Raw genomic sequence first — 16,138 nt, forward strand, 5'->3', positions numbered from 1 at the left:
AGATTCTTAAATTTAGGGTACTCCTTTTTTATTTTTGCCAAGTGCCCCCCCCCCTTAAAGCACTTTTTCGTGGATCGTTGGATCCAAAAAAATTTGGTTGCATATTTAAATTTCTTAAAAATTATTAGTTTGCTAGAAAGCCATTGAATTTGGAAACTGTTTAGTCTCTTAATATTTTTTTCGTAAAACGCAATGTTTTTGAGAAAAATGCTGAACCACGATATACATTCGATCACATTTTTTGTCATTTTTTTCGAAAACATTTGAGTTTTATGAAAAAAGTATCTAGTGACAAAAAAGTTTCTAAATTTAATGGCTTTCTAGCGGACTAATAATTTTTAAGAAATTTAAATATGCGACAAAATTTTTTTGGCTCCAAAGACAAGGGTGGCCATGAAAAATTGTCTTAAGAGGATTCCCCGCCAAAAAGCGTTGCACTGTCAGATTCCACATGTCGTAAAACCCCTGTGTGCCAAATTTAGTGATTCTCGTACAACAGGGTTCTCAGATATAAAAAAGACTATTTTTAGGTGTAGATTTCAGGGGGCTGTAACTCCCAAAGGGGGGGGCCACAAATACGGGTCCCCTAAATTTGTCTTAAGAATCTGTGACCAAATTTTGTTGCATTAATTTCGGTACACCCATTTATAAATTCTCTTATGTAAATATTGTTTTGTTTGGCCAATATATATAGGTACCATTGCAGTCATTACAATATATTTTATAAACAACATTTGTTCTTTTGATCAGGAATTATTAGAAGAATTGTATAAAATTTTGTTGTTATATAAAGTTTATGTGCTACATTGATATCATAATTTAAAAAAACAAAATTTAATATTTTCAGAAAGTTTTGGAATGTACGATATAGAAATATACTTTTTACTTTTTAAATTATTACTATTATTTTTGTAATTATGATTGCAAATTCTTTTCTTAATAATTGGGTTATAAACTTTTTTTGAATAATTATTAGAACATTATAATTTTTTTTAATAGTTTTCGGTCTATTTTTTGGATGTGAATTAACCTGTGTGAAGACAGCAGCCAAAGATAGCAGCCACATGTCTCGGAAACACCCGAACAACCATAGGCGTCGCTAAGCTGAGACACAGACTATAATACAGGGTCGGAAAGTCCCCATGGTTCATCGGCCGTTACGTGAGAGCGATAAAGTAAGTCATAGAGAAAGATGACTATAATGAAAGCATCTAACAGTCACCGCCCATTTCGCCCTTCCACAAATAAGAAGTGGATCTTATTTGTGGAAGGGCTTTCCGACCCTGTATAATCTATAGCTATTGCAACTCCGAGGCTGGACAAAACATATTCATTATCTGCCTGAAACCTGTGGCATACGTTCGCAAAGCGTCAATGGAATTGAACTTGGAAAAACAAATTTAAAACTCTAAATCTACAACACCGAAACATATTATTTTAACAGGAAAAATACGTGGATCGAAAAAACGAATGGCATCCACTCGCAAGCTGTCGGAGGGGTGCAAATTGGAATAATAAATACTGGCTGTTTTAATTTTGACTCAACAAATTATCAAATTATGTATGACCAGTTTTGTTTGTAGGCTTCCGCGACTGTCGTTAATGGTTGGATGATTTCCGGGCTTGTTGCCACGTCGTGGATTTACAACTCTTAAGTGTTGTAAATCGACGACGTGGCAACCAGCCCGGAAATCAATCAACTATGTGTTACGTAAAAGTCCTCAGGAGAATTAATAATACTCGAAAAGACCACTAACAATATATATATTAACAACAATTTAACAATTTAATTATGAACAGATAATACTACGACTACTCTCAACCGAGACACAGAACATATTCATGCAACTCCTTATCTCCACCGATCCGTAACCGACTTTGCCACGTGAGCCTTATGCCAGAAACAAAAACCAAAATACATGAGTCAGATGAGTTGCCTTCAGTCGGCCACACTACACTTTGTCAACGTCCACGTTGACTTCATTCGAGTTCCTCTTCGGTGCTTTCTTCTCCAGGGACTGTGAAGGGCTTCATGCGATCCACCGAACAAATACCTGTATACCGCTTCCGCGACCGGGTACTTCCCTTCATGTCCTCGACCACATACCGGTCGAAGTCCAATACCTTGACAATAAGGAATGGACCCTCGTATTTGGGTATTAACTTCTTGCTGTTTTCCATCGTTTGTATTGTAGTCCTTTCGTAACAGAATTTGTTGTCCGACCGCGTAAGCTGGGGCTGCAATTCGCTTTTGGTCGAACCTCTTCTTTTGTTGTTTTTGTTCTTGGAGGATATGTTGGGTTGTTTGCTCTCGTATGTCATCTACATCCTCCCTAACTAACCCGACGACCTCTGACAATTCGTTGGGGAGGAACCCATCGTTTACACCTCGTGGAGTATATCCGAACAAAAGTTTGTATGGGCTACTTCCCGTAGCTTTATTTACGGTAGTATTCAACCCCCACCTAACCTTTGGTATAGACTGGTCCCACTTCTCTTCATCATCAGTAATAGCAGATAAAGAAGACAGAATGGTACGATTATATCTCTCCACCTGCCCATTGGCACGAGGAGTGGCAGTTGCATTATGTACTACTTTAATACCAAGTGAGCGACAATATTCCAAAAATTTCTTACTGGTGTAACATGTACCTCTGTCGCAAATTCTCCGCCGTGGTACTCCAAATGTGTCTATTATTTCACTTAAAAACTTCAGTACAGGATCAGTTTTAGTGTTTTGCACTGCTTTCATGAATACAAACTTGGTGAAACTGTCCACGGCTATGATCAAATGTGGATTCCGATAATGACTTTTTACGAACGGTCCCAGATGATCCACATGGATTGTGTCCATAGGGCAGTTAATTTTAGTAATAGGGTTGAGATAACCTGGTTGACGGGTAGATTCTTTATTATATAAGCAGCCCAAACAACCTTTCACATATCTCTTTATATATCTGGCCATGCCTGGAAACCAATAGTTTTCACTAACAGACTTCAAAGTCTTCTCTCCAGAAAAATGTCCAGCCTCGTCATGATAGATCGTCACCAGCTGTCTTCTGACTAACTTAGGTACCAGCCACTTTAGGGTATCGCCTATCTTGCGATAAATTCGTCCATTTTTCAGCACATAGTCGGTATGAATTTGCCTTTCCTCTTGGCCAGAGGGTAGGACGGAGAGGACTTTATATAAATGCTGGCATCTTTTATCTTGGAGCTGAGTTGCCAAAATCCAATCATCTTTATTGATGTTTACAACAAAAACTCGTGCTTGGTCAACCTCTTGCGGCATTTCAACAGCATTCCTGCTGAGGGCATCAGCATGAGCCATTCTAGTACCTGGTCTATATGCGATTGTAAAATTGAACTCCTACGTTGTAAGCCACCATCTTCCAATCCTAGGAATCAAGTCGCGTTTGGTGAGTGTGGTACAAACAGCATTACAATCTGTGACGACTTTAAATGGTATACCGATTAAGTATACCCTGAATTGTTTCATACAATTAACAACCGCTAACGTCTCCAACTCATAAGAGTGGTATCTCTGTTCCTCCTTAGTTGTTTGCCTACTGAAATAAAGAATTGGTCTAATGGAATCGTCTTCTTGTTTTTGCATTAATACTCCTCCTATTCCATATTTGCAAGCATCAGTCAGTTCAGTCTCTGCACTAGGATCGTATATTGCTAATATTGGTCGACTTTTTAGAGCCAGCTTCAGTCGATCGAACGCCTGCTGTTGCGCATCTTCCCACTCAAATGTCGCGTCCTTTCTCGTTAGCTGCGTTAAGGGGCGTGCGATGAGGGAAAATCCTTCGATATATTTTCGAAAATAGCTACCCAGGTCTAAGAACTGTCGTACTTCGTGCACGTTCCTGGGAGTTGGAAAGTTGTCAATGGCATTCGTTTTTCGTTTACCTGGCTTGATTCCATCTGAGCTTATCTCATGGCCCAAGTATTCAATCCGTGTCTGAAAAAAATTGCATTTGCTTAGGCGTAACGTAAGTTTCGCCTCTCTAAGAACTTTCAGCACAATTTGTAGGTTTTCCAAACCAATTTCCACGGTACTAGTTGGAATTAGTATATCGTCCATGTAAACCATGGCAGTTGAAAATCTGAGTGATCCGAGAACCTTATTGATCATTCGTTGAAAACAGGCTGGCGCATTGGCCAAACCAAATGGCATCCTTAGGTATTCGTAGTGACCATCAGGTGTTATAAATGCCGTTTTACTTATGGAATCGTCTGGCACAGGAATTTGGTGATAACCTGAACACAGGTCCAGTGACGTAAAGTATCTACAACCTTTCAACCTTTACAAATGTTCATCAACTCTAGGCAAGGGATATCTGTCTTTTACAGGCTTTACATTCAAGGCACGATAGTCTACGCACATTCTGTATTCCCCTGTTTTTTCTTTACTAAAAGAATTGGGCTCGCATAAGGGGAATCAAATTCTCTAATTACTTCACCCTGAAGAAGGTCGTCAATAATTTCCCTCACTTCAGATCTTTCCATCTGAGATAGCTTATACGGGCGATAAGTCACAGGTTTGTCATCAGTTAACACAATGTTCATCTGAGTGTTGCCCAGTTCGGATGTTGATCTGGCGAAACAGTCAGTGAATTCATTTAAGAGATCTAGCAAAGACTGTCTATGTTTCGTACCGATGGAGTCATCAACCTGAACACTTTCAATCTCTATGACATGATCTGTTCTGTGTTGAACTAGATTAACTGTATTTTCACTATCTTCCTGCAACTGCTCCATGACACATGGTTCACCACGTGCCAATACAGTCCCTTCTTGGAAGACTATTGGAGAATTCGAAGTATTCAGTATCGAAATTATGGGGTTTTGTGACGATGTTATGCAACGTCCAATGCAATGTTCCTTGCCTAGGTTAGATCTAAGCTTGCATTCCACAAAGATGTCGCCTATATAAACCCCACAGGATACCTCTACATTGGACATACTATTTTCCGGAATAACAGTAATATTTTTAGCCAATAGTTTCAATTTAGCCGATAATGAGTTTTCATCCAGGTCGGGCAGTAGTATCTATATCTTCGTCCATTATTCTAACGGTGTTATTTTGCACCAAAAGGAGTCTATTCTTCTTGTTGATGAATGATTGACCAACTATTATGAGTATAGCTTGAACATGGTTATCCACAACAAGAGTTTCAACTTCATCTGAAACTAGATCTATGGAGAGATGTATGGTAGTCAGTCCCAGTATAGTGGCTGTCCCATTGTTATATCCATGGAGTATCATGGTGGTAGGGGTCCAGGATAACCCAGCATGTTCAGCATTTTCTTTTCTAATTATCACAGCCGAACATCTCGTGTCCACAAATGCCTTCATGGTTTTCCCGTTTACTTTGCAATTGATGAAGTAACATTTATTGGAATTATTATTTGTACATGTTAATACCGACTTGGGCTTCTTATCGCAGTTTTCCTTAGTATGACCAAACTGATTACAACTAAAGCATTTTATTTTTCGTCTAGGACACTTAAAATACGGATGTTTCTTGGCAATTATAACATTTCAGACTAGGGTCCGGCTTGTTCTTTTGGTCTGTTTTACTGTGTGTAAAATGTTTTCTGTTTGCACCATTGAATGTAGATCGACTCGAAGTATTGAGGGTACCTGAACCAGAAGGGAGGGTTGTAAGGTATTCAGAGTATAGCTCTTCTGGTGTCAAATACCTCCCTGCCTTAGCACCAGTTTTCACGTTTTGGTCTATTATTCCATCAGTCACACATGATACTGCTTTTCTTCCAGTAAATTCACAAGCCTGTATCAATTCCATTTTTTTAAAATAAAATTTGTCCCATGACTCATTTGGCATCTTGGTCCGTTGAAGCATATCTTTCAGCTGAGTTGCGTAATCATGATGAGATGGAAACGTTGTTGTAATCAAGGATTTCCACTCTTGCCAGTTTAAGTTATAAGAATGGAGACCGTTATACCAACTTTTTGCGAGTCCCCCTAGTCGACTTTGCATGTGATAGATAGTAGTTTTCTCGTCCCATCCGTTGATATTGGCTAACTGCTCTATTTTCATGATCCATTTTTCAGACTGATTGTTGGAATTTCCAGGTTCAAATATGGGGATGCAATCGGATTTAACGTTATTTCGTAAAGGTTGTTCACGATGGTCAGTACCATAGCTGTCACCTCTTGATAATCTGGTTACTAGTTGTTCCAAGAGCTCCAGTCTAGTGTCCGTTGAGGTGGTAAATGGTTTAGGTGAACCTTGTATACGAGAACGGTGCGGACTTCTAGATTTTTCACTTCGCCCTGGCCGAGAACTTCTGTCCTTTGAAGTTCTATTCTCACGTTTAGACCGCTTCCGGCTATTTCGTTCAGATGACTGACTCCTACGACTCCGGTGCCTGCCCATGGTTCAACCTTGAAAGGATAAAATATCCCAGATAAAAACCTACCACATACGACAGTACCAAGCAAGTCGTTTTGACTCACACATTTGAAATAATTAGGCATATAACATCTCCAAAAAGAGTTCTTGCATACACCCTGTACACAATGCAGTCAAGAATATCATGAATAATTATTAACAACTACAGTATCAGTGAATAGAGTAATATTGGTCGGATGAGTATTTTATCCACTATATTCGTCGTGCACTCTGCGCATTACATGACACTATGTACGACTTGTGTTGTATCAGTTGTTATATCATGCATATTAAGTACACCCTGTACATCAAATGTTATACAACCTGTACATTAAACCTTAACCTACATAGACCCTGTACGTTAAATATTTACTTATGTACATCCTGTACATTAAATGTTACACAAACTGTGTATTAAACCTTAACCTACATACACTCTGTACGTTAAATATTTACCTATGTACATCCTGCACATTAATTGTTACACAACCTGTGTATTAAACCTTAATCTATATACACCCTGTACGTTAAATATTTACTTATGTACACCCTGTACATTAAATGTTACACAACCTGTGTATTAAACCTTAATCTACATACACCCTGTACGTTAAATATTTACTTATGTACACCCTGTACCTACGTTAAATATTTACTTATGTACACCCTGTACATTAAATGCTACACAACCTGTGTATTAAACCTTAATCTACATACGTTAAATATTTACTTATGTACACCCTGTACATTAAATGCTACACAACCTGTGTATTAAACCTTAATCTACATACATACATACGTACATACATCCAAATATATACACATTATAGTCATACAGCACAGTCAAGTATGCACTTCGTGTATTACCTTGCACAGCCTCCTCGAAAAGCAGTGAACACGATCCCGCCGCTGCACTGTTAGGTAAAAGTCCTCAGGAGAATTAATAATACTCGAAAAGACCACTAACAATATACAGGGTGATTCAGTCATAATGTCATTAATTTTAAGAGCAGATAGAGAAAAATGAGTATAATACGATGGCGTGATTAAAAAAAAATAATGCATATTTAAACTGAAAAAAAAATATTTTCAAATCATTATTTAACCCCCTTTTCAGGCTGTTACTGACCGGCTGACGTTCACAATATTGTGCACGGCTACGATGTGAACAAGGTGCCCTAGATGCAACGTTGCCATATTTATATATTTTCCCTCATATAAAGACAATAAATAAAAGGTTTGCTCACGTTAGCCAATAATAATTTAAAATACTATAAATTATTTTTTATTTATGCAATCAACATATTAAATTGTTATTGTTGCCCAGCAAGAACCTCGAGGAGGTCTGAGCATGTATGCCTTGCCAAAAATCAGTTTTTATTAGCATCATAATGTTAATATTTTAACAACATTTGCTGTAAGCCCGAAGGGAAAAGTTTTCAAACAATTCTACTAAAAATTGAAAGTAACGCGGCCCATTCAGATGTTCAGGTAGAAAATTCGGCCCAATTAAACGTTCGCCATTGACATTGACACCGAATCTCCTCTGAAAGCTAAACCGACGAGTAGTGTGCGGGTTTTCATCTGACCAAATGTGACTATTATGGCTGCAAAGAAATTGGCTGTTTCACTTTAAATAAAATTTAATATTGAAGTTCATTTCAATTTCGTTACAGAAATAATGACATAAAAAACCAACACTCACTAGATAAATTATAAAGAGAGGACGAAATGTATGTAGTATTTAAATATTGACTGTAAGTAATAGAAGAGAGACTTGTATATTCCATAAAAAAAACAATGGGACGGAGACAAATAAACAACTCCGTACATGTTTCCGACCTAGGCCAACCTGGGGTTCAGTAACCTTTTAACCCACTTTTAATTTGCACGTGCACCATATAGTCCAGGAGCCAGATAGGATTCCGTAGCCACGGCTGCAAACAACTTATTCTTAAATATTTGACCTCTTGAATCCAAAAAACTTGGTCGCAAAGCCTGAAAGTGGTCAGTTTAATTGTTATCAACAAATTAAATGTTTAAATGGCTGTAAAAAGTTTATTTTTATAGCTAGTACAATTTATTCGCTAATAGTTACGTTTTCTCATAACAAACATGTATTTTTTTGAAAATTAAAACCAAATTTATTGCAAATTTAGTGCAAATCTCTTACATTTTCCGTCTCCGCGCGTACTAATTTTACCAAATCTGGTTCTACTGGACGGATTGAGACGCACGACATCTCATTTTAAAACTTGAACTTTATTTTACAAGATAGGTAAGTTCCATTTATTAATTTATTTATTTAATAATTAATGGCAGCTTGGAAAGTTGTGAAATTTCAACGAAAATGCCGGTTTTAATTGTTTATAAGGTTTTTTTATTATTCAACTTCGACGAAAAGACTAAAAAAGTTACCGGATATTGTTCTTTGCATTCTAACAATCAAGCAAGGTATGAAATCATTGTTAGGGTGCGAGGAACAATAACCGGTAACTCTTTTGGCTTTTCATCGAAATTGAATAACAAAAAAAGTTTTATAAACCAATAAAGCCAGCATTTTCGTTGAAATTCCACAACTTTCTAAGCTGCCATTAATTTTTAAATAAATAAATTAATAAATGGAACTTACCTATCTTGTAAAATAAAGTTTAAGTTTTAAAATGAGATGTGCGTCTCAATCCGTCCAATTGAACTAGAGATATAGTAAAATGCGCGCAGAGACGGAAAATGTAAGATATTTGCACTAAATTTGCAATAACGTTGGTTAAAGTTAATCTTTTTTTAATTCTCAAAAAAATATGTTTGTTATGAGAAAACGTAACTATTAACGGATAAAAAATTGTACTAGCTATAAAAATAAACTTTTTACAGCCTTTCAATTTGTTAATAACAATTAAACTGACCACTTTCAGGCTTTGCCACCAAGTTTTTTGGTTTCAAGAAATCAAAATACTTAGAAATAAGTTGTTTGCAGCCGTGGCATTCTGTTTGGCTACGGAACCCTATATGCCCCCTAGACTAAAGGCCGGGACACACTTGTCATACACCATTCCGATCCGACTACGATCATACAGTCGGACGAGTGTCTGAGAGGGAAATGGTACTAGAGTTTGAACGGCGTAGTTCACACCTTTCCGGCACGTGTCCGCTCCCACTCATACTGGACTTCGTTCATGCATCCGATCGTGTTCCGATTGTGCAGTCTATTCGTTTAACAGCTGCAGGACGCGTGTCGTTTGGTATTTATATATTTTTTAGTTTTTCTAAAGACATTCCAAAATATTAGTAAAATTTTGTCTCGTCATCCAACAGATGAGGTAAAAGTGTAGAATACTCTCCTTCTGCAGATCTTTTCCAAGCAGGATGTACCCAAAATCTGCGTTTTCCTGTGTTCTCTATGAAATCTCTCCGATTTTCTTCATCTTCCTCTTCTAAACAAAGTGCCACTATGGCTAACTCGCAGTTGTAAAATTTTTTGAACATTTTGCGCACAGGACCTTCCGCGATTTTGTTTGAATCGAGACTGACGAGAGTGGCGAATGTATCCACCCGGAGCTGGAAATCGGAAAGGACTCGGAAGCGTGTAGGACATGTGTGCTCACCCCTGCCGATCCCGCACCGATCCGCTTCTTTGGGGCAACATCGGACCGGAGTCGGATTGGAGTGGTGTATGACAAGTGTGTCCCGGCCTTAATACGAGTGTAGTAGCAAAGAGTTGTCGGTCTTTTATCAAAGGAAAATCGTGTCAACACATTGAATTTAAAATCTATAATACCGGCTGTGTTCTGGTAGTAGCTGTAGTCGCCCAGGTGCATCGAGTGTACGAAGTGGTCGGTTGTAGGTCAAATACTAACCTGGCGAGCTTGGACGTAAAACAGAGAGCGCCTCCAAAAAACAAGTAAACAACAGTGGCGCAACAGAGGTAAAATGTAGTACATATGTGGAAATTAAAAAACAAATTGGATTTATAATAAATTACATTTTAAATAAATAGTTTATGAGAATAAAGGAATTTTTGTAGGAACAAGGGTGCCAGACGTGAACTGATCCATTCGTCCCTTCNAATTACATTTTAAATAAATAGTTTATGAGAATAAAGGAATTTTTGTAGGAACAAGGGTGCCAGACGTAAACTGATCCATTTGTCCCTTCATAATGCATAAAGAAATTATTCAATTTCTAAAACCCGTAAAAGCGTAAAAGCGTAAACGTAAAAAGCGAATTGCACTGAATCCCTTGACAAACAATGATTTACTACTTTGTATAGAATATGATCCTACTTAGAACTCAGACAAAACGTAAATAAACATATTTGTCCGGACACATGATAAATAGATATTTTACCTTAAATATTGTGATAACAATTGTTATTTATTTATGCTAAAACAACAAATGAATAGGGATGATTGTTTTGAATGTACGGTTATTACAATTTATCATTTTTAATATTAATAACATTAACGTTTTCACGTTTTATAATTTATTATGTTAAATAATACAGTTTTAGTATTTCAATTTATTATTCAATATGCAGTTGCATATAATCAAAGTTTACATAATAAATGTAAACTTTAGTGTAAAACTAAACTTTGGTGTAACCTAGGTAGGCACTTATTGTTTTTGAGAAAGCAATACTTATGTTTTTTACCTGTTTAAAATGCCAGCACGAGTAAAATAGCATTCATCCGTCCAGAGCACTTTGTTAATAAAGTTCTGCTGCACTTCGATTTAGGAACCAATTGCAAAATTCAAGACGACTGAGGAAATCAGCTGCTTCTAAAGCTTGAACTTTATGAAAATGTGTTACGTTAACTCCTTTGCGGGAAAAATGCGGGAGATATGGAGGGTGGTAGTTTTGAATAAACGCTTTAAATTGTTAGGTAATGGTTTTGTAACCGTGTGTAGTGTATTTTGTTTATTCGGGTATTTAGTGTGGCGATTTTTTTATTTGATAAAATTCAGTGTGCCTACAAACCTCTGCTTTATTTATTTTCTTTTAACGAAAGTTGACTTCGAGAAGTAAGGCTTGTTAAAACATTTTGCACTAAGTTAATACAATTATTAAAATTAATTATAATAAAATGCAGCATGATTCTTTATTTACTTGCATTTTATTTGTTTCATACATATGTATCCGTATACTAAAGCGGCAAAATTAAATGTGAACTGCAGATTATGATGTGAACTTGGCAACGCTGTTCGCCTCAGCTGACGATTTGTTCGTGACATTACGTTACAAAATTTTCCGAGCATCCGGGCATCTGGCAGGGCCGCCTTCTTAGCNACTTGCATTTTATTGGTTTCGTACATATGTATCCGTATACTAAAGCGGCAAAATTAAATGTGAACTGCAGATTATGATGTGAACTTGGCAACGCTGTTCGCCTCAGCTGACGATTTGTTCGTGACATTACGTTACAAAAATTTCCGAGCATCCGGGCATCTGGCAGGGCCGCCCTCTTAGCGGGAGTTATGGGTTGATTTCCTTCATTTTTAAAAGTCGAGTAAAAAATTTTTTTCCGATTTTCTGTCTTTATTAAGCCTTCCGAATACGTGGTTAAAATTAATGACATTATGACTGAATCACCCTGTATATTAACAACAATTTAACAATTTAATTATAAACAGATAATACTACGACTACTCTCAACCGAGACACAGAACATATTCATGCAATTCTCTATCTCCACCGATCAGTAACCGACTTTCCCACGTCAGCCTTATACCAGAAGCAAAAACCAAAACACATGAGTCAGATGAGTTGCCTTCATATGTATGATCAGATTATCGAGATTAAAACTCTATTGATGTTTTATTGTAACGGGTGATGGTAATAGTTTAAATAACTAGGTGGATTTCACAGGGTCTAATGACACAGAATATACGATAATTCCATACAAGGAAATCTAAAAAAAGATGAATTTTTCGAGACAAAACGTCTGTATCTGTTTCGGATTGAGGCAGTACAATATTGATGGTCAATATGCAAAATATGAAATAAAATTTCCGGGGTCGTATTTAAAAAAATGAAGTTGATAATGGTCCTGGAGTGACGAAACGTTACACATAAAAATTGATTATGCTATTCGATAGAGGGCAAAAAGTTCCAATGGGAAAGTATTTTTTTTCAATATCGCCTCAAACAAGATTGAAATGAAACAAAAACGGATTTCCAAAATTTCGATTTTTTTCAAATATTTCGAAATCTAATTATGTTAGCCTTGATTTTTTAGAGGCACAATGTTGGTCCCATGATTATGCAACTTTGTCCTCATTTAAGATACTTGGTATCTCTTACCGTTTCCAAGATCCCTATAGTGAGAAGAGAATTGCCATATGTACAAATTTGTATCTTTGCCTGGCCAAAAAAAAAAGAAGCTTTTCTAGACAAAATGTTTCTATACTTTACATGAATATTTTAGACCTTGTAATAGACCCATCAAAGATTATGTATTTAATTATAAGTGTTCGTTTGTGTTGTATGTTTGTCATTCTGTACTCCTGTGTAAATCATCGTTTATACACTATTTTTATGACTTATCCTATACATTGTAAAATGTCATAAAGGACAAATAAATATTATTATTATTATTATTATTATTATTATTATTATTATTATTATTATTATTATTATTATTATTATTATTATTATTATTATTATTATTATTATTATTATTATTATTATTATTATTATTATTATTATTATTATTATTATTATTATTATTATTATTATTATTATTATTATTATTATTATTATTATTATTATTATTATTATTATTATTATTATTATTATTATTATTATTATTATTATTATTATTATTATTATTATTATTATTATTATTATTATTATTATTATTATTATTATTATTATTATTATTATTATTATTATTATTATTATTATTATTATTATTATTATTATTATTATTATTATTATTATTATTATTATTATTATTATTATTATTATTATTATTATTATTATTATTATTATTATTATTATTATTATTATTATTATTATTATTATTATTATTATTATTATTATTATTATTATTATTATTATTATTATTATTATTATTATTATTATTATTATTATTATTATTATTATTATTATTATTATTATTATTATTATTATTATTATTATTATTATTATTATTATTATTATTATTATTATTATTATTATTATTATTATTATTATTATTATTATTATTATTATTATTATTATTATTATTATTATTATTATTATTATTATTATTATTATTATTATTATTATTATTATTATTATTATTATTATTATTATTATTATTATTATTATTATTATTATTATTATTATTATTATTATTATTATTATTATTATTATTATTATTATTATTATTATTATTATTATTATTATTATTATTATTATTATTATTATTATTATTATTATTATTGCCGTGAGCGTGTTCGCGTGATGTTGTTTTAACTGTGGTTTCAAAAACTGCTTTAAAATTGATACCTTGATCAATTAATTTGATTCAAAAACTTTATATGGTATTAGTGTTGTGTTCTTAGTGGAACCTAATAATTGTGGACTTTATCAGGTTAAAATAACTGCACTTTGTTTTTGTTTGGCTTTCTTTTATTTGGGTGTTTCCCGTTATCATTTGTGTGTACACGGTTTTTATTCCCTTTCGGACGGACTATTGTCAACTGGTGTGAACGGCTGGTTGACTGAAGTAAGTGTTATATTGGGACACCCAAAAATAGTGCCATTGACTATGGCAGATCCCTCTTTGACGATTTCTGACACCTCATCTAACTGTACCAGATGTAAAAATCACGCGAAATCGGGTATTAGATGCATAAAATGTGGCAAATTGTCCCATAAGAGTTGTCTCAAGATGTTAAAAGATATCAAGTTTCTTGGAGATGCTACTATGGTCTGTTGCGCTGATGCTGGTGATGAGCCTGCACTGGTGCAGAGTAAGTCAAATTCCAATGATGTAAGTGTCAACACTGTACAGAGTGAAGAAAAGCTTAGGATCTCGTACTTGGAGGAAATCATACACCAAAAGGATCTTGTGATCTCCAATCAATCCATTGCAAGTAAGTCGCTGACTGAACAGATTGATCTACTCAACCAGTTGAAGGTCTTACATAATTATAAGGCTCAACCCCCAAATAAGGGGATGTCTCTCTCAAATAAGCAAGTGAAACAGACCAAACAGAATAGGTCGGAGCCGCCCAATAAACCCGCAATAGTGGCTGGGTCATCTAAACCTGTGATAAACGAGAAAATGCTATCAAATGCTATACAAAATGCGCAGGCTCAGAATATTTGTAATAAGTTTGTGAATTTGGTAAATGATAGAAATCAGAAACCATCTCACTCTAAACCTAAATCTAAATCTAGAAATTTACTAATTGGTTGTCAGGAAAATACGGGCCAGTGTCCCTTAAAGGCTGCACCAGCGGTACCTGCTGTCCGTTTTTTTGAATACCATGTCACAAATCTTGATCCCAACACAGTTGTGGAGGAACTGCGGGATTACTTGAAGAGTTTTGCTTTGGATGTTGATGTGATTAAGCTGAATAGTAAGAATCCCACTAGGTATTCTTCTTTCAAGATAACGGTTCCCGAAAATCAGTCTGCCCTTGTTTTGGATGTTAATATATGGCCCACTGGTGTCATATTGAATCGGTTTTTTCGCGCCAAAGTCCTCCATAAGCGAGTCGATAACCATGGAACAGATGGGTAACCTGGCTCGATGCTCCAAGGGGTGTTCATGGGGTTTTTCGGTGCTACATGTCAATGCCCAGGGTTTGTCTAATAAAATATGTGAATTTAATGCTTTGTTAAATGTTAACCCGTATGATATTTTGTGTATTAGTGAACATTGGCTTCAATCTAATAATATTAAGGTTGTATGTTTAAATAACTACCAATTGGTATCTAGTTATTGTAGAGTAGGGAACAGGCAGCATGGGGGAGTTGCAATATTTGCTAATACTAATTATTCACTGAAACCTGTCAGCGCGGAGAAGTTCTGCACACCATTGCATGCCGAATTTTGTGCCGCGGAGATAAAAGGCATGAATTGTTTAATCATTGCGGTATACAGGTCATCGACATATGGTGACTTGAATACGTTCATTGTTGCTCTTTCCCAAATTTTGGACTTTTTCTCGAGGAAGTATAAATCACTAATCATTATCGGAGACATAAATCTTGATCTTAATGGTAGCACGGTGAATGCTAGACTTATTGTTGATTTGTTTACCACATATGGTATGACGCATTATATTCATGTACCAACCAGAATTGTGAAAGATACAAGATCATGTCTTGATAATGTTATAACCAATTTTGGCCCAGGTAATATCTCTACGGGTGTTATTGATGCCCATATTGCCGACCATATGGCAGTTTATATTTGTGTTAAGAATTCCCGAGGAATAAAAAAAGCAAAAACCTTCGTCCGCAAAAGAATAATGAATGATCTGAATATCTCTCGTTTCTTAGATCATTTAAAATTGATTGACTGGTCTTGCTTTTATTCTCTTGGTTCTAACCCTAATGTAATTTGCAATGAGCTTTTGAAAGGTGTTGCAACTCTCCTGGATGACTGTTTCCCTTTAAAATATGTATCTATTGTTTCTGATAAATGTCGAGTTAAGTGGTTCAATGAAAGCTTGAAGGGCAAGAGAAAGGAACTTTTCAAGGCTAAATGTACATT

The 16,138-nt window shown here is 35.1% G+C and overlaps 1 protein-coding gene across 1 annotated transcript; it reads right to left on the reverse strand.

Annotated features, from left to right (window-relative positions):
* Positions 1-4,383: 4,383 nt before the first annotated feature.
* On the reverse strand, positions 4,384-4,971 carry LOC108915453. The gene has a single exon (XM_018721486.1). The coding sequence runs from the start codon at positions 4,969-4,971 to the stop codon at positions 4,384-4,386; it is 588 nt and encodes a 195-aa protein (XP_018577002.1).
* Positions 4,972-16,138: the final 11,167 nt, after the last annotated feature.

The sequence above is a fragment of the Anoplophora glabripennis genome, unplaced genomic scaffold (assembly GCF_000390285.2).
Source record: "Anoplophora glabripennis isolate ALB-LARVAE unplaced genomic scaffold, Agla_2.0 scaffold1577, whole genome shotgun sequence".
NCBI lineage: Eukaryota > Metazoa > Arthropoda > Insecta > Coleoptera > Cerambycidae > Anoplophora > Anoplophora glabripennis.